This window comes from Strongylocentrotus purpuratus, unplaced genomic scaffold, assembly GCF_000002235.5.
Source record: "Strongylocentrotus purpuratus isolate Spur 01 unplaced genomic scaffold, Spur_5.0 spur5_scaffold_4, whole genome shotgun sequence".
Classification (NCBI taxonomy): domain Eukaryota; kingdom Metazoa; phylum Echinodermata; class Echinoidea; order Camarodonta; family Strongylocentrotidae; genus Strongylocentrotus; species Strongylocentrotus purpuratus.
The window spans coordinates 17,184,661-17,205,037 of NW_022145610.1; the positions used below are offsets into that span (position 1 = coordinate 17,184,661).

A 20,377-nucleotide genomic window follows, 5' to 3' on the forward strand; every position below is an offset into this window, starting at 1 on the left:
ATATCATTTTCACCGACAAATTCATCATCACCGACTAATTTCCATTTCATGAAAATTTGTCGGTGGAAAACACTGACAAATTTCTCTAAGTCACCGACTAATTTTAATAATTTAGTCGGTTGCCTTGGACCTCGGGATCGCGCCGTCACTAAGGATCGCGCCATCACTCGGCTTAACGCTTATAGTCGGCGAATAAAAAAATATCAATAAAAGGGTCCAGAACTAGATTAGGGGTATAGAGGAAAAAGTAAAGGAGAGAGAGAGAGAGAGAGAGAGAGAGAGAGGAAGAAAAAAAAGGAAAAGGAGGGCAAGAGAGAAAAATATAATACAAGAAAGGTATTTTTAGAATGTAAATTGTGCAAATAAAAAAGCGACCTTAAAACTCTATGATTACGATAAATGAAACAAACATAAAAGGAGAAAACAGTTATTGACTTCATTTCTGGGATTTCAACTTAGTGACATATGGTAATATAACTATAGTCACTTTCTAAATAAACTTAAATGGCAACGAAGGATATCTTGTGACTCCTCTAAATCCTCTATTTGCTCCAAGGATTTCTTCAGACCTCGGAGCTCTTTACTTAAACCATCACCTGGCTCCAATGACTGCAATATACAGAAAACATTTAATCAGTATGTAAAAAAAGATTAGCTTGACAATGAGAACATATTTATTTTGCACTGCAATGCATTTATTGCAAGTTATGTGAAACAATTATGGACTTTGAAAATCACTTATTATTTAGTGCATTACTGAGAATAGATCAATGCAGGTATATATAAACTGCCTTGGCTAATGTATGCATGAGCATAGGGTACCTGAGAGTGATGTCATTATTCAAAATTTGAGTAATAATAGAAAGTAAAGCAGTGCGTGGATGCAATTATTGCCCAATATATTGTTTTACATTACTTTGAACAATGGAATTAATAATGGTGCATACTCATTTATGAAGCCACAGACCTTATCCCAAGACCATCAATACAATTCAAGTTCGAAGATAGTAGTTTAAAAGAAAACTACCTATCGGTTTATACAGCTGGAATTCTATTTCCAGGATCTTTTGCAACATTTGAGAAGAGTTAAACAAAGAATAAAACTGTAAAGTAAAGACTCACATTGATTTCTTCAACGCATCTCACACACTTGCAGGTGAAGTGATATCTCTTTTCCAGCTCAGCCTGTCTCTCTTTAGTTGGGTTAATGTTATCTATATAGCTGATTGTACACTAAAACCAAACGAAAACCGGTTGTAAGGATCTTAAATTATAAAGCACATGTTATTTTCGTAATACATGTACAAATAAAAACCATTATGTTTTTCAAGGTCATAGTTTTGCAAAATCTAGAACATAACATAGATTGAATCCTTGGATTCTCACATATAAACTGAACCATTTGGGTGTGCTGATTGAAATCTTATAAACATTGGTAGGCTAATCCTGAAAATTGTACGGTGAAATTATAGTAGGTTATAATCCTGACAGAATCCATATAAAGCAACAATTACATTTATTTAAAAATATTTATTGTATTTTCTCTCATGTGCATATCCAGAACATGAGGAATAAAATAAATGTGGTATTTCAGTTGAGAATAAAATATGTGGTCTTACCTCTTCTCCTTCTGTCACATCTTTAACGGTCCTGAGTTGAAGTTTCCTCCCATCAAACACCCATGTACAGTTAGGATCACAGGAATGGTTCACCATAGATGCTCTACAAAACAGCAACAGTTAAAACAGAGACATATTATAATGACACGTTTTATTTACACAAGAAAAATAAAGAAAAATTCAACCTAAATGGGATTGGGAGAGCAAAGGTACCGGTACTAGTAAACTTTGACCTAGTGTCAGAGAAGGTATAGGGTAGAGAGAAAGGATCTATTTTTGCCACATCACAGTTTGAGAGGGATGAATATAGACCATCCACTCACTACTTAAAGGGAAAGTCCACCCCCAAAATAAGTTTGTTTCGATAGAGGCAGAATAATAAGAAAATCAGGTGAGTAAAAGTTTGAGCAAATTCTGAATGAAAATAAAAATTATGAATTATTGAAGTTGTGATCAATCAAATACAAATTGGCAACTCTGTGACTTATTATACGAGCTCTCCTTCATTTGCTTTGTGCATAATATTCCATAAAATCATGTTTTCTTCGTTATTGATGACGGAATATATATTTGTTCCTTGCAGGGGGAGTATAGAAACATATTTGCAATTATTATATTTAGGGTGCATGTATGGTTGAAATTTTTCTTGAGGAAAAATGAAAATTTTAGATTTGTTTATTGATACGTGATTGATGCATGATACGTCATAGAGTTGCCAATTTGTGTTTGATTGATCACAACTTCAAAAATCCTAACTTCCTTATTTTTAATCGGAATTTGCTCAAACTTTCACTGACTTGTTTCTCTCATTTTTCTACTCCTATTAAAACTAACTTAATTTCAGGGTGGACTTCCCCTTTAAGGCCCGGTCACACAGAGGGGACGCATGGGGGACGCACGGCCAGCTCATTGGAAATTTGCAATTTGAGCCAGTGCGTTGTCGTTCGCTAGGCGTGCGTCATCATTCGTTACTCGTTCGTCGAGCGCGCTGGACCAACGCTGGACCAGCGTCATGCATTCGTCGTCATTCGCTGTGTGCGTCGTTTTTTGTTAGCATGCTCAAAAGTGTGCGCGGAGCTCGACGCATGAATGTACACGCCAAAGGCACGCCAGACATGCGTGGAGCGCGCTAGACCAGCGCCAGACATACGCGGAGCACACGCCCTGTATACGCACAGCGCGCTAGCTACACGCTGTGCATTTTTTGTCAGCTCGCTAGCTTTTCCAAAATTATGACAAAAGTTAGGCACACGGCCTTTTCCGATTTCCAATGCGCGGGCCGTGCGTCGTAGAACGCGGTGCATGCGTGGACCATTCGTCCAGCGCGCTAGCAACACGCTGTACATTCGTGGAAGTTGTTATCATGTGCGCTCTGTGTACGGTCTGTATGCGCACTGTATGCGCCCTGTATGCGCTCGCAACACGCTATGCATTTGTTGTCAGCTCGCTGTAGCTTCGACAAAAGTTGGGCGCACGACAACGCACTGGCCAAAATTGCAAATTTCCCATGCGCTGGCTGTGCGTTCCCCATGCGTCCTCTCTGTGTGACCGGGCCTTTAAGCAAATGGAGGTGATGTGACAGAAAAAGGAACTTTGAACAGAGCTTCAGACTAAACAGTGTTCTGCGGCATCTGTGGTAAGTTCTTAGTAGCATTATAATGTATTTGACATACATAATTAGATAGAAACCTCGAAGAGGCAACTTGATTTAATGTGTTGTGGACAGCTCTTATGTGTCTCATTCAAGGATTGATATGGGTTGTGTTTTCACAGTCCTGCTGTTATTATGTGACAATGATACCATTAGAAGAATGTACGGAGAAACACTGTGTATAGTGTACTAGATGGGTAGATTCATGTCAATATTTAGAGGCCTATCATTAACTGCTTTTCATAATGAGTTGGTGTAGAAAACATATAGGCTACACCTGTGTTAGAAATGTTGCTTCTCAGTATAAAGTATTGTGTATGAATATTTATACCTGTAATCTATTCCAGATACCTTGAGGTGGAATAGCTCCTTTTATTAGCAATATAAAAGAAGACCTGTAGATATACAGTAATAGCTAGTAGGTAAAGAGATAAATTGTATCATTATTATTATTCGCTGGCGGCTGTCGGGCATGGGTTTGAGAAGGTTGGGAATTATAATATTTGTTTTATATCAATGGTTCGCATTCCACTTTAAGAATTATAGTGCACTAGTTGGTCAAATTCTAGTCTCGGTGTCTCGCTAGGAGTCTCTTCTCGAGAGCTCAAAAGGGGAGGGGGGGGGGGGGGAGTCAGTGTAATAGGTAAAGAGAACTATACGAAAAGGCAATTTATATTTCTGTATTAATGATTAATCATGCATATTTGTGCATTTTATTTGTATACCTTGCTTATTGCTTTTTTTGGAAGTTAACTGTAAACCATATCTGGAAAAGTATCCATGTACTTGCACAGTATTTGTACGGTGTGGGAAAATGTCACGTAGGGCAATAGTTATTTTGACGGATGGTTGTTATCAATGTTAAGTGAACAGAAATGTAAGGTCATAAACACTACTTATTCATTATAGGAATGTTCGTTTTGATAGTTAGACACAATTGGACTCATTTATTAATGTATATACTTATTTCTATTTAAAAAAAATCATACGTTTACCTTGTTGAAACACTTACATATACATAGATTTAAAGCACTACTGTTTTGAATAGTTACAGCTACCTTTCTTATTGTTGCTGATGTTATGTAAAAGAAACAAAAACTACTCTATTTGCCTGTTTCTTTTGTCTTTCTTATTAGGGGTTTATTCACCCTCAGTTGAAAACCACATAAAACTCGGAATGATTTCGTTGAGTGTCACTTGTGCCTGCTGTTACAATAGTAGCATAAATCACCTCAAATATATCCCAGATGCGATGGCAATCAGATCGTTATTATATATTGAGAAGCTGTTGCAGTTAATCACCCCATACATCTTCACCAAGCTGCTAGGCTCGGCTAAGACATCCTCCTCAAAGAACTGCTGCAACACAAACAACAAGCTCTCAATATTATCCTTTTTAGCATAGCTCAGATGAGATTCCAACTGGTCTACGGTGGTTGGGAAACAATCCTCATTATCCTGAGTGCATGGAGTAGACTTTCTTTGCTTCCGGATGAGATGAGACAGAAGCTGAGCTCCGTGTAAGTCTGGAGGGCTGGGATGTATTTTCTGCAGTATTTTGCACTCTTGCTTGTGGCATCTTGTCCAGTCTCTTTTCTGCACAAGGTACAAACAACAAACAACAGCCATTATAGAAACTTGACATCTTTAACACCTTTTAAATCACAATCATGTGTAAAAAATCTCCTCACTTAATAGCAAGATATTAACCCGCGCCTGCTACTCTCCACCCAGGTGTTAAATGGGTACCCGGTAGGATGCGACCGTCATTGTATGGAAGCAGGAGACCGTCAAAAACATGGATATACGTCGTGTCGTAATTCGAATTGCCACACTACCTAAATAATTACGTCGTGTAGTAATTCGAATTGCCACACTACCTAAATAATTACGTCGTGTCGTAATTCGAATTGCTACACGACGTAATTCCGAATTACTGCCCAACGATTTAACGTCATGACGTTAAATGAATTAACTACACGACGTTAAATAATTAAGGTCGTGTAGCAAATCAAATTACTACACGACCTAAATAATTACGTAGTGTCGTAATTCGAATTAACACACGACCTAAATAATTACGTCGTGTTGTAATTATTTCTGCTCAACGATTTAACGTCGTGTAGTTAGATCATTTAACGTCGTGTAGTTAATTCATTTAACGTCATGTAGTTAAATCAACCAATGAGGTCTTTCGTAATATATGCGATGCGAAGATCATATTTGCGTGCCAAAAATATGTATACGATGCGCGTTCGTGCGCTTTAGTAGTGGCCGGTCTTCGCATCGCATATATTACGAACGGTCTCATTGGTTGATTTAACTACACGACGTTAAATGAATTAACTACACGACGTTAAATGATTTAACTACACGACGTTAAATCGTTGAGCAGTAATTAATTACAACACGAAGTAATTATTTAGGTAGTGTGGCAATTCGAATTACTACACGACGTAATTATTTAGGTCGTGTAGTAATTTGAATTGCTACACGACCTTAATTATTTAACGTCGTGTAGTTAATTCATTTAACGTCATGACGTTAAATCGTTGGGCAGTAATTCGGAATTACGTCGTGTAGCAATTCGAATTACGACACGACGTAATTATTTAGGAAGTGTGGCAATTCGAATTACGACACGACGTATATCCATGTTTTTGACGGTCTCCTGCTTCCATATCATTGTTGGTCAAACAGTTTTGAGCGTCATGTAACGCCTGGCTGGAATGCTCCCCAGGGAGTGGAGATTGTGCACACAGTGTGTGCGGGCAAGCACTGAATCCAATGAATGGGGTAATAGTATATTTGTAAAGCGCTTAGATAATGTTGTATTAAGCGCTATATAAAAACTAAATATTATTATAATTATTATTTAATAATAATAATAATGATAATAACAACGTTTATAATGCGCACATATCCACCCCAAGAGATGCTCAAGGCGCCTAACAAGGTGAGTACATTGAACGAAAATAATTTAACATAATTAAATATAATTCAACAACGTTATAACAACAGATTGTGAAATACACTACGTCTTAACTAAGGAATTCAGACATTAAATAGGTTTTCAGTTGTTTTTGGAACATATTTTGATTGGCTGACATTTTGATTGAATGGGGTAGGGAGTTCCATAACCGGGGTGCAGCAGCTGTAAAAGCTCTATCTCCCCAACTCCTCTTTGTTCTTAATTGTGTTAAATTAGTTGAATTAGAGGAACGAGGACCTGCACGAGAACTTAAAGAGATATTAAGAAGAGAGGAAATATATTCAGGGACTGATCCATTTAGTGAACGGTAGGTGAGTAGTAGAATTTTATATTTGATACGCTGTTCTATTGGAAGCCAGTGAAGGTTCTTGAGTATTTGAGTAGTATGGGTCGAACGTTTAGATTTAATGACAAGGCGGGCAGCTGCGTTTTGAAACTTTTGTAGTCTGTGAATTTGGTATTTAGGAAGTCCATAAAGGAGAGAGTTACAGTTAGGCGCCTTGGATTAATTCGAGTGGCAGTAAACACGCGGCTTATTAACCTGAGAGCGCATGCATCAAAGCTGTCGGAGTTAATCCCGGATGCACGATTTGCCCACGAGAAGACGCATTGTGTGTGTCCGAACACCGTGACGTCCTTTTCAAGCCAGAAAATTGTCAACCCATTGAAAGATTCGTAATACTTGTTTAGCTCCCTCTGCGGCTAAACTAAGTTATTTAGCTTAGCTTGAGTTCGTGTCTAATTAACACTGTACTCTGTGGCCCGAATTCACAAAGCAAGGTTTGAGCTCAAACCTCCTTTTGTATCGCCAAACCTCCCTTTGTTATTTACAAACCAGGTTTGTAAATAACAAAAGGAGGTTTGGCGAAACAAAAGGAGGTTTGAGGTCAAACCTTGGTCTGAGCTCAAACCTTGCTTTGTGAATTCGAGCCTGTATGTTTGGAATGGATCATTATGCACAATAAGAACACCGTTTAAAAGGGTTGTTTACAAGTAATAAGACCTGTTTAAAAAATTCAACAAGCTGTTGTATTGTAATGAACTGTTAGCATTTTAAACAATTACGTTTTATCTGTGTATATATAACCGAATGAATTTTTAAAAAGTAGATTTTTTTTCGGGGAGGTAACTTGGAGGTGTCAATCTAGACACATTATGGGAGCCCCGTTCAAATTTAATTCTCCAGCCATTAATGGAAATAAAGACTAGTGTTTTTTTTCTCTCTCGCCGGTATAAACAATTGCGTGCTCGCCATAAAGCCAATGTGTTGATTCATGAATTCTTGTTTGGAGACTATGCTATTCCATTGTCATGTAACTCATAGAGGCAAAACACATTTTACGAAAGTTTTTAAATATTATTTTTTCTTTGAACTTGGTATAAAGCCCTCTCCAAAGAAAACATTTTTTCTTGTTCCTGTTCATCTCTTTTCCTCCCTCTCTTCTCCCCACTCTCTCTTTTGTTTCTTCACTGGCCACCCATTATGGGTGCAGTCTGCCTCCCTATCCGCATTCTGCCCCGTGCCCCCCCCCCCCCCTCCCCCGTACGATAGTGTTTCTCCGGCTTATTATTATCATTATAATCATCATCATATTATTATTATTATCATTATTTAGATGGGGAGGGTGATGAATAATGAAAGGAAAGCAATTAATAAAAATTCGTTTATAATCGTTTAAAAATTTGGGTTGATTTTACTCTTCCATTCAATAAATCTCATTAAAATGTGAAAACTGCACTCATTATACATTTTTTGTCTTCCTCCCTCCCCCAAGTATACTAATGTGTCTCCTGCTTTTTGTTTGTTTGTTAGGTGGGGGTAATGGAAGGAAGGTAACAAATCATTGATTGACATTCGTTTAGAAATTTGCGTTTATTTTGCTCACATCACAAAAAAAATCAAGATAAATCAATACTCTTGCACAAGATTCAATATTACGATTTATGATACTTTATTTCTCCAATCGTGCAAAATATAAACTAACATTCTCAATTGCTCCTGTTTGTTGTACTTTCATATTATTCATTATAATCGTTTTTTTGTTCTTCATAAGCATGTCCATTTTTCTTTCACATGAAATTCTGATACTAATGGTACTTCATTGGGAGCAGCGTAATCCGTGCTCGCCCTGAAGAAATCACATGACGGCAGGCACCCTAGTACCTCATAATCCGCCCTTCTATTGTTCGAGTTTATAACCATGACAACGAACTCTACCTTTGGCCAAGTTCATTGTTCCTCTTACGTAACATAGATCTAGATAGGCCTCAGACATAACTCTTTTCGTATATTCATTCTATATACCGGTAGTTCTAAAATGCTTTCAAATATTTTGTGTCGTTTTTGTTTGTATATACTTTGTCAATTTACTTACAAACTATTATTGTCAAATTTGCTAATACTAATAAACTATTACGTTTACCCTATCATCTTCCGCTCTAGAATCCTATCATTTATTTATTTTTTATTTGTTGGGTCCTTTTTACATTTTTCTTGTCTCTCTCTCTTCAAGATTTCTTCTGTTTTTGTAAGGGTATTTATGCTGTTAATTTTTGTATAAATAAAAGAGAAATTGTTATTCTTTCTCTTATAATGTTGTCCACCTTCTTCTATAGATAACCCTTTTGAGCTTTAGTATAATGTCCGATGTATATTACTTCTGTCAATAACATACAATGAACGTATAATTTTATTTTGATGCAACAGAGATTTTTATTTTTATTTAGGAGTACGTCGAATCGTGATCTCATTTAAAACCTTTGTACACGGCACGCGCGGGTACACCGTACGATGCATGAGCCTTGACCTTATATGGTCATTGACGCCTATTCATGGAACGGGCCTATTATTGAAAAGCTTATATAGTATATAGTACAGTCTCGCTCGACCTAGCGCTCTCAGCTCAGGTCACTCATGCGTACGTATACAGGGTACCAGGTCGGCCTATTATTGAGGAGATTAGCTAGTCTCGATATAGTCCATCCCATTGTTTCAATTCAAGATTGTCGGCTTTATTTACTTATCGTGCTATAAAGTGTCGGAGTTTTACTATTGAGTACAGCTTTTTGATTTTCATGATAGTTGGTTGCACAAATTAGTTCTCAATTCTTTGCTTATAACTGCTCTTTATCTATGTAAGATAGCAGGGGCGGATCTAGCTTTTTGCTCAGGGGGGGGGTTTGACCAATAATGACGATGCGGAGCATCGTCCACGAGCCGCGAAGCGGCGAGCCGATTTTTTTTGGGTGTTTATTTGAACCCCGTAAGTGATGTTTTCCTGGCATCTATTAACACAATGGAGACCATAAAAAGCAGTGCATGATAACGTCTTTTTAAATCAAGTAACAGTTAAATACACAGTTATATCCAGAGTTATCATGTGTTTGGTTAAGTTACCAGATGAGTTGAATATCTTCTCACAATATTTGCACTTGAAAGGGTTTCTCTCCAGCGTGCGTTCTTTTTCTTCCTTTTTTTTCTTTTTTTTTTTTCTTTTTTTTTTCTTTTTTTTTTTTTTTTTTTTTTTTAATGTGGGGATTTTGGGGATGAGAATCGGCAACGCTGGCCTAGCTTGTCACTTCGGCGGTGGCCCGTGTCCTCAAAAAAGCTGATGGGGGGGGGGGGCAAGGGACTCTGTGACATTTGTTCGCCCAACCCCCCCCCCCCCCTCCCCCAAAAAGAAATAATAATAACAATAATAATAATAATAATAATAATAATAATAATAATAATAATAATAATAATAATTAATGAAATAAATACATAGAAATAGAATAAAATAAAATTACAAGTTAAAAAAAAAGATAAGATTTAAAAAAATGGTCCCCGGATTTTTTTTTTTGGGGGGGTTGCAACCCCCCCAACCCCCCCCCCCCCTCTAGATCCGCTTCTGGATAGTATCCCCCCCCCCCCCAGCTCTGATTCTTTCTTTAGTTTGTCTCTTTTTTGTTTGATTATATCTTTTTGCTAAAGTATAACGTCAAGTTTATGTTATAATAATTAATCTCCAGGAAGGGATGGTGTCGGCATACAAACAAATGGCGGAATAGACAACATTATGAAAGATGAAGATGGAAACGACATAGACAGAGAGACAGACGGACAGAGAGAGAGAGAGAGAGAGGGGGGGGAGGAGATAGAAAGTTGGACGTAGTCTGTACTGTTCTTATTATAGGATTTTCCGGTCAAATTCGCGTGTTTGTCATTCGAATTCATTTACTTTGCATTTAAGTTAGCGCAGATCGGCTTTGCCATGCCAATTATCATTCAATTTTCCAGTTTTTGTATTTGATTTAGGATTTTGGTCGAAGGGTTTCATAGATCTGTCATTCAATTTAGAAACTGCTCAACTAGCATTCAAATTAATATTCACTTGTCGAAGCGTAATTTTTATTATTCAAATTAACACCTGTCATTCGTATTCGTAATATTGTTAGTCAAGTTAGGAATGTTAGGGGGAATAATTGCAACAAACTTTTATAGTTTTTAAATAATGCAGTTAAAATGCATGCTTTGCCATTGGGGTCTATTAGCTGTTATTCCATTTATTTATTTTCAGGACAATGCAGATGGGTGTAGTTAGACATAAAGTAAAGAAGGGGCGAAATCAAGGGATATGGCATTTCTGCACGGACATGTTCATATACCCGGGAAAGGGGTACCCTCTATCGCCCCTTTTTACTACAGACTCAGAATTTTACAAAAGTAATTCACATCGTCTCTTATACCCAGCACACCCCTCTGTTTTTCTTAAAGAGTTTCATAGTTTACTTGCCCGCAATCAGATCGATGGCTAAAGACATGGCTAAATAATGAATCATGTTCCAATTCTTGACTCTAGTTCCTACCCCAGTCACAATATTGTACCCTTCTTCCATAATTTAATTATGATGAAAGTATGATAAATTTATGATGAAACAAAAGGCAAACAACTTCCTTACATGAACATTTACAAATATACTGAGACCATCAGGTCCGTAGATGCAAGTCGTTTTTTTCTTCTTAACAATCAAACTTAAATGCTGATGAATATCAGATAAATCTAATAAGTATAAGTGTATAAATGCAAGAAAATGAAATATGATGAAATACACATGAAAAAACAATCTTGAAAGAAAAAGAATGAGCTATAAAAAGTGTGTAATAAACGAGAAATGTATATTGACCATCAATTTAGGTGCACAAAGTGCTAATTTGAATGCTACAAATTATGAATTAGAATGCTAAAAGTACATCGTGGCGTTGTCAGAAAATCGTGTTGCGCCAAATCGAACGACCAAATAGCGAAAGAAGCACATTGTTCATTAATTTGAATGAAACATACGTAGATTCTAACGAAAATTCCATAGATTTGAAAACTAGAAAAGGGAATATAAACCCGAGATATACCTGACTGCACTAAAACCGTCGAATTTGAACGCAAGACAAATTAATTTGAATGACAAACTCGCGAATTTGGCCCGCGGGAAATCCTATATTATCATATTTTTCTGACTGACTCCCCCCCCCCCCCCAGCTCAGATTTTTTCTTTCCATTTTGTTGTTTTGTTTGTTTATATCTTTGGGCTAAGGTCCCCGCCCGCTTCCTTTTTGGGGTCGCCTCCTATTTTTTTTTTTTTCAAGAAAAAAAACATAAAAAACACTGCTAAAATGGATCTATATCTCAGTGATTTAAAAAAATAAAATAAAAAATGTCGTTGGCGATCTTGAAAAATAGCCCGACTGTCAGGGAAAATGTACCGAGCGGCCATTTTAAGCGGCCATTTTGAAGGAAAAAATAAATAAAAAGGGGCCTCCTCCGTCCTATTTTTTGGAAAAACAGGACGCTAAACGTGTTTTGTTTTTTATTTGGCCTAACAGAAAAGACCCTGATGGCAAATCATGCATTTATTTTTTTTTCTTCAAACTGTAAACGTGTGTTGCATTTCTTCTCCCTAACATTCCTAATTTGAATAAACATAATTCGAATACGAATGACAGGTGCTAATTTGAATGATAAAAATGACGTCTCGACAAGTGACGATTAATTTGAATGCTAGTTGAGCAGTTTCTAAATTGAATGACAGATCTATCAAACCCTTCGACCAAAATTCTAAATTGAATACCAAAACGGGAAAATTGAATGATAATTGGCATGGCAAAGCCGATCTGAGCTAACTTAAATGCAAAGTAAATGAATTCAAATGACAAACTAGCGAATTTCGCCGGAAAATCCTATAATAATTAATCTCAAGGAAGAGATGCTGCCGGTGTACAAGCAAATGGCGGAATAGAAAACATTATCAAAAAAGGTGAAGATGGAAAACGACATTGCCAGATAGACAGAGTGACAGAGATAGAGAGAGAGAGAGAGAGAGTGAAAGAGAGAGAGAAAGAGAGAAAGAGGGAGAGAGAGAGAGAGAGAGAGAGAGTGATTGGGGGGGGGGGGGGGGGGAGAGATAGAAAGTTGGACGTAGTCCGTCCTATATTTATTTATATATTTGTCTCTCCGATCACCCCCCCCCCCCCAGCTCTGATTCCCCCCTTTAGTCTGTCCTTTTTTTAAATAGATATCTTTTCGCTGAATTATAATGTCCGACATATAATAGCATTGTCAATATAGCATAATAAACATTTTTTATATCAATTTGATGCAACAGAGATTTTCATTAAAAAGTTTTACTTTGTAAATATAATGATTGTACAGTATAAATATTCTTCGCATTTCGACATTGTCAGCCGCTCGTTTTCTATTTCGCTCCCTATAATAAATATAAGGTTTCATAAATTGTGTACATCATCATTATGTTATGATAATTTATCTCAAAGAAGGAATGGTGCCGGCAAACAAGCAAATGGTGGAACAACATTGGAAGATAGACAGAGAGACAGACATACAGAGAAAGCAACCGAGCGAGAGGTAGAGGGAGAGGAGAGAGAGAGACACACACACACATAAATAGAGAGAAAAATCATTTCTTATAATTATATCTATTTGTCTGTGAAATTCTATCTTATTACATATTCTTGTCCATTCCTTTATCGTGCATGATTGTTGTCTTTGAATGATTGTTTCAGATATTTATGAGTATGTCGGAACGTGATCCCATTAACAAATTTAAAAAACAGCAACGACAACTGCAAAAACAACAAGATCCCCTACCCCCCCCCCCCCCCTCAAAAAGAAAACAGGGTCATACATGTAGTACATACAAGGATCAGTTCATTGTCATTCAATTATACCCTTACCTTACTTCCGCTCTTCTATTGTAGGAGTTGATAACGACCATGACAACGACCTACCTCCACAACTTTAATTGTTCCTCTTACGTAACTAAGCTGTGGGATCATGGGCCGAAGACAAAGACATAGCTCTTTTCGCATATTCTATATAGGTCCCAAATACTTGCAGACATTTCTGTGTCGGTTTTATTTGTATGTACTTTGTCAATACATATACTTAAAAACTATAATTGTCAAAACTTGGCAATATATTCAAATAGCACCTTTACATAAGCATGCTCAAAACGCTTTTTACATTAGTAAATTTAAAAAAACTAATTATTTTGCTCTCCAAGCAATACCTACAAACTATTTCGTTTTCCCTATATCATCTTTTTAGAGAGCGAAATAGAGAGAAAGACAGAGAAAGACAGAGAAAGACAGACAGATAGACATATATATATATATATAGAGAGAGAGAGAGAGAGAGAGAGAGAAAGTTGGGTGCATCGTATAGTCTGTACAGTATTATGCTATTTTGTCTCTCCTTTCACCCCCCCCCCCCCCCCGTTCTGGATTCTTCTTTAGTTTCATGTCCGACATATATTATAACCGTCAATTTAGGCTGATAAACTATTTCATATTAATTTGATGCAACAGAGATTTACATACAAATCTTTTACATTTTATATATTGTGTATTTTCCCCATAAAATTGAGTATCTAAATAAAAAGAGATGAAGAAGAAGAAGAGGGAGAAGACGAAGAAGAACAGCAAGAAGAAGAACAAGAAGAAGAAGAAAAAGAAGGGGAAATAAGAGTGAGAAGAAGAAAGAAAAGATGCGGAGGAGAAAGAAGAACAAAACAAGAGAGAGACAGAGAGAGAAAGACAGACAGACAGACAGACAGAGAGAGAGGGAGGGAAAGTTGGGCGCATCGGTATATAGTCTGTACTGTATTTATTTATTATTATGCTATGTTGTCTCTCCTTTCACGGTGAGTTTGATAGAGAGGGGAGAGGGGAAGGGAAGGGGGGGGGTCTAGGAACAAAAGGGAAGCGTCAACCCGTGTATTGTTTGTGACATCTGATCAATAAACTACTGTTTAATGCGCGGAGTTGGGCAAAGTTGAATGTCCAAGATAAAGTCATTAGGAGCCAGAGCAAATAACACTGAGTTCCTATAGGAAATATATTTATTCAGATGGTCATATCTTAGCCAATACTTCACATATTCAATTGTTATCAATATTAGGACATTATTTTTGATGCTCCTTCGAAAAATAAAAAAAAAATTGAGAAATTCAAAACATAGATTATTAACGACGTCACACTTCACCACTTATTTTTAATTTGTTTATTACCCGTGTTACTGTGTTAGATTCTTTTCATTTCATATACCTGGGGACAAACCTTTGATAGACTTTTGGTCTTTTTTTGTTCCTCACATTTTTATATAACTTCAAGTTGATTGTGTTATTGAATTCTCTCCCACGATTTTTTTTCTATTGTTTTGTCTTAATTCATCTCCTCAGTACCTCTCTTTTTCCTTCCTCTCGATCACTCCTATTGTTTCATTTCATATTGTTTATTTCTGAACTCTAAATGTAATATCCATTTTCTTCGTTGATAAAATGTTACGTTAAAACGATTGTCTAGTCTGGGTCGTTGGTAAGATTTTTTTTAGGCATGATTGTGCAATCAAAGAAAATAATACTAAGCTGGTAGAATTGTTGTATATACTTTAATGTTTATGTTATTTTTCACTCGTTTCACTCAATCATTGAGTTAATAATGTAAATATGTATTGAAATGATGGAAATAAAAACCTCGCTTGAGGATAAAAGAAAAAATGAAGGCTGCTGCTGTTGTTGTTGTTACTTTTTTTTACGGCGCTTTCATTTTGCGCCATTCATTTATAACTATTAAACAATCTTTTCATGATTAGTCAAGCGTATTGCCCATAAGTTTATAAATGTTCCAGAAGTCAAATATTGTTTAAGATAACCCAACACAGATTAATGAAGTTTGGAAACGAAAACGAGACAAATGAAGCTACAACAAAGCGAAACATATTAAAGGAAGAAAAAGCATTAATGTATGACTTGTATAAATGTGTGATAAATAATTTTTCTTAATAAGTTATCCCTTTGAGGAAACGAATCTGAATTCTGACCATAAATAGCAGGGACCGCGGAGCGTTTTTGAGAGTAGGGGGGGGGGGGGAGGTCTGAGCATGCGAACAATCTATAAACCCCTTTTTCGGAGCTTTTATGAAACGTGTCTACTAAAAAAAAAAAACTCAGCCACCCGCCTCCGCGGCCCCTGCATAGTTTGAGAGTTACATGGCCTATAGAGGGCGGTCGACTGGTATGAGTTGGAAGCAATATGAGAACGTCGCACACTGTTCTAAAGTCGTTGGACCGTACGCCCTTTTGTGCGGAATTTCGCATGGCGTCTTCTCAATAGAGAGTTTCGGACAGTTGTGGCTTTCACGCAAACTAGGCCGCGTTGCATAAAGCCGCGTGATTACTGCCACTCGAATTGATCCAAGGCGCCTTATCGAGATGAGATGTTACAAAAGCATGAATCAATTGTTGAGTTGTTTGGGGGGGGGGGGGGGTTAAAAATTCCTTATAGCGCGAAGATTACGAAGATGATAATTGGCAGCTTTCACACATTTTGAAATATTTTAGGCCCATCAGGATCGATTGATTATTTCCGCATAGTTTCTGCAATGACCACTAATTTCAAATTTCAAAAAACCATTCTGTCACTTTTGGCAAATCATACTTCTCATGAAATAACCTCAAAACTCCATAAACTTGTTCATAACGCGTGGCAACTTAGTAAACACTTCGTAAATATTTTCCTCGAGATGGAGATATCTTGGAGTTATTGTAACTCATTATCTGCTTGAATTCTCTTATTCCCGTAATTTCAGGAATTATTAAGTTTTATGTTGGAGGGAACAAAAAGGAAATTTTGTTTTACCTGACATGATGTATTGCAGTATCTCACATAATTGCAACTGGAACACTTCTTTAGAGTTGAACTGAAACCAAGATGAAAATTAGAGTCGACTCGATTCTTGATATTTTTTCAAAACAGTGTCAAACCTACATGAATGTCATTAAAATGTTACATAATGCAGCACCATGTAGCTGTACTAGATCCAAACAAATACCGTAAATGAAAAAACAAGAGTTACACACATTTAACAATTCAACTTGACCTCTTTTGAGTTTTTTTAAATTGATGAATCAATGCTTACTTTTATTTCAAAATTTAGCATAATAGTGATTAATTTAATCATTATTAGACTTCTACTATATTGTTATCATGATCATAATTAGATCTACGATTTTTAATTCAATCATAGACATAGCATTTAATAAATATTACTTATTCTTATTCTCATTTTGTCATTCAAGTGAAATGATTGATATTATACACTCAGTGGAATTAACCTAATTTGCCAAGAAAAAATATACATAAAAAGAAACGGGGCGTTGTGGCGTGCGCCTGTAATCCAGCTTATAATGGGAGTTACAAACTGATTCAGCCGAGGATGCAGGTTCGAAACTGAGTCACGTATTTCGGATGGTGACGTTAAAAGTCGGTCCCCAGACGTAAATAATCATATCTAATTGATACACGTCTGTAAACAAATCAATTACACACACGAAAGCACATGGATTTCAATATAATATAAGACCCCTAAATATCATTAAGCCATAAAGACCCTATATCACTTTTTATTACACATTTTAACAAAAAAAAGAAAATAAATACCTTTTCTTGAGGCAAAAGTCACAGTAGAGTCCCCGTGTGTTGTCGCACAAAGTATATACATATGGCAATTCTTCAAGGATACATTGTCCAGGCGCAAATCTTGAGGTGGCGACCAACTTCCGCCCACAAGTAGCTGATTTTACAACACGCACAGATTGCATAGGAATAGACGCCGCCATTATAAGTGTAATCATACGAAATTGCTCCTCTCAGCTCAAACAGCCACGGGCGACAATCCTGCTGAATAAGAGGTGTATGGTAATGTCTCATTCAGCTATGCAGTTGTATATGAGTATGCTTTTTGTATCGAGTGGGAATTCCCACCGACGTTCATAACAAAAGGGAAGTACCATTTTGTTTTAACCTAACAGTTCACCCACGCACAGCAATCCGTCTCGTTATAACAGGTTACATGAGTAACTCATAGATATTTCTTGTGTAACATAAAACTGATGCTTTCTGTTGCTTGTACTTGTAAGTGAAGACCAACTTCCGCCTACAAGTAGCTGAGCGGGGTAAGAGGTCACTTTTTTTTTTTTTTTGGTCCCGAAAAAATCGCAACGACTCAGCCGACCGCTGAAGAAGCGGGGGTAGGGGGGGGGGGACATTTTGCTCCATTGGGGGGGGGGGGGGGGGGGGGGGTAAGGTCATCTTTTTGAGGTCAGCCATGGGAATATCCAAAAGGGGGGGGGGGGGGGGGGGGTTTAGGGAAATTTAGGGGGGGGGGGTTTACACACAAAAAAATACCAAAGGGGGGGTTAAGCCCCCCCCCCCCCCCCTGTGTACGCGCCTGTATACACTGTGCGCTGATAAAACAGGACTCTTCTGTAATTTCTGCCTCAAGGAAAGGTATTGATTATTAAATTTTGTTAAAATGTTTTAGGGGTCCTACATATTGAAACCCATGTGCTTTTTTTCTATATTTGTTTTCTTTCACTAAGAGTAGAAAATCATTCATTTCAATTGAATGATATTAATTAATCAATCATAATTATAATAATAATAGTTTGCGAACATATTCGCAAAGTCTTTTTTCTATGAAGGTTCGAACTCTAAGCTGGCGCTTATTGCATTGAAAATTGAAAAGCTGCAGTTTTCATATTTCATGTTTGCTTTCACAATATTCAGACATGACACGAATTAGCACTGCGTAAAGATTTTGATACCGGTATGCATCTTGCGTACATGCCGCAAAAGTCCCTAGCTATGAGCACACATAAAAACAATTATGTGTAATACAGATTTGTGATTACATTCACTAACGATGTCATTTTACTTTGCGACAGCATATTGTTGTTTTTCGTTACGTTTTTTTGTTTCATTATGTCATATCTGAATGAAGTGTTTACTTGACATACATGCACTCATATCATTTATGTCACCTGTGCTAACCTTGTCCTCGTCGTTGGGCACGTGTTCTTCTACAGGAAACCTGTGATGGGGTAGCGGAATTGTCAAAAAATTCGGCCGTTCCCTCTATAAATTAATCATGTACACCAGGTCCTCGTACTCGTATTATAAAGTGTTGTGATTGATTTAAATCGATCGCAACTTGGAATTAATTGCAACTGTGTATGACATAGGAATTGTGATTAATATCAAGTTGGGATTGATTCAGATTAATCGCAACAATTTTAAAGATGGGGCCCAGGTGCCTGGAAATTGAGCATTGTGCGCTGAGTAGAATAAAGCATTATGTCACATGACCTTATGGTATACGATACCAAAACGTTTCTACAGAGCTTAGCCACCAAGCCTACACAAGAACTCCACCTCTGAAAACGTGTACAACATTTTCTGGTACCGTAAACAGTATAATCAGTTTATGATGTGTACCTGGAAATAATCAGTTAGACTTTGAGTCAGTAAAATCAACAGGAAAAAACCCACGTCATCCTCACCAAGACGAATACACACCTGTTCAAATTTCAAACGACAACCCATCTCCCAAAAATCATGTCAAGCCCCAAGTTTTTGACATGGCCGAGCAGCTCAAGTAACATACAGAAACAGCATGGGAGTCATCATCAGAGCTACTGCAGCTGCACACCTTTACGACCTCCACCCATCACCACGGGGTGTTTCACTAAGCCCTAAAATCAACCTTAAAATTGATCCGAACGATGTTAAGGGCCTAAATTTGATATCGACTTAAGCTGTTTCATAAAATAAATGAAATCGATTTCAGCTTTAAAATCGTTTTCTTTTTCTTTTTTTTCTTATTTTTGTTAGAGTGTGATCCATATCAGTTTACGATTAATTTGATTCTTATTCATTACATTATTGATATGCTATGTTCAGCATTCATTGGTTGTACAGGCTTAAGTGTCGGCTAACTTCAATTTGATCATGAATTTTTTTTTTTTTTTTTTTTTTTTTTTGGGGGGGGGGGGATCAAGTCTTTGTTGATACCAAGTTTTTTTTCTTCAAATCATCAAATTTAATACCAGGCATGATCAATACCAAAGGCGGCACTCCGGGTTCTAGTTTCCGGGGGGGGGAGGGGGTGGGGTGGCAACTGGCCCATTTTTTTCCATCTACTTAATTGTTGGGCTTGTTTTCTCCTTACACATTCCCTTTAACATCTGATTATAAATATCCCTTTCATTGGTTGTACAGGCTTAAGTGTCGGCTAACTTCAATTTGATCATAATTTTTTTTTTTTTTTTTTTTTTTTTTTGGGGGGGGGGGGGTCAAGTCCTTGTTGATACCAAGTTTTTTTCTTTAACTGGCCTATTTTTTTCCATGTACTTAAATGTTGGGCTTGTTTTCTCCTTACACGTTCCCTTTTACATCTGATTATAAATATCCCTTTATATTTATTACAAGTGCACTTTTCCTTCATGCAATTTTCCTGTTTCACTTTGTTTTAAAGTTTCTCTGTTACTGTTTTCTTCTTACTCTTAGAAGTTATTCCATTCATATACTTTTCTCATTAACATACACCGACACTCCCATCCCAACACTTTGCTTTCCTCCTCTTTCAAAGTAATTGTTTTGTTCTTACATGACCCCCCCCCCCCCCCCACTCCCCCTCAAAACAATTCTCTGTACAGCAATGCATTATGGCTCAAGGCATGGGCACACAGAAGATTTTTTTTCTGTTGGGGATCGGGGGGGGG

General features: G+C 37.1%; 1 protein-coding gene across 1 annotated transcript; it reads right to left on the reverse strand.

The window, feature by feature from the left end:
• Positions 1-483: 483 nt before the first annotated feature.
• On the reverse strand, positions 484-17,537 carry LOC100891503 (histone-lysine N-methyltransferase SMYD3-like). The gene is made up of 6 exons (XM_030997186.1): positions 17,256-17,537; positions 16,455-16,515; positions 4,502-4,866; positions 1,620-1,722; positions 1,123-1,233; positions 484-609 (listed from the first exon to the last, which is right to left on the reverse strand). Exons 1-6 carry the CDS (start codon positions 17,447-17,449, stop codon positions 484-486), a joined length of 960 nt encoding a protein of 319 aa, XP_030853046.1. The 5' UTR covers positions 17,450-17,537.
• Positions 17,538-20,377: the final 2,840 nt, after the last annotated feature.

Excerpts from the sequence above, each read along its gene's own strand:
- LOC100891503 (XM_030997186.1), bottom strand. The coding sequence starts at position 17,449 with ATGATTACACTTATAATGGCGGCGTCTATTCCTATGCAATCTGTGCGT. Across the intron at positions 4,867-16,454 it reads ACTGCAATACATCATGTCAG|AAAAGAGACTGGACAAGATG; the intron begins GTAAAACAAAAT and ends TACCTTGTGCAG. Across the intron at positions 1,234-1,619 it reads ATGTGACAGAAGGAGAAGAG|TGTACAATCAGCTATATAGA; the intron begins GTAAGACCACAT and ends GTTTGGTTTTAG.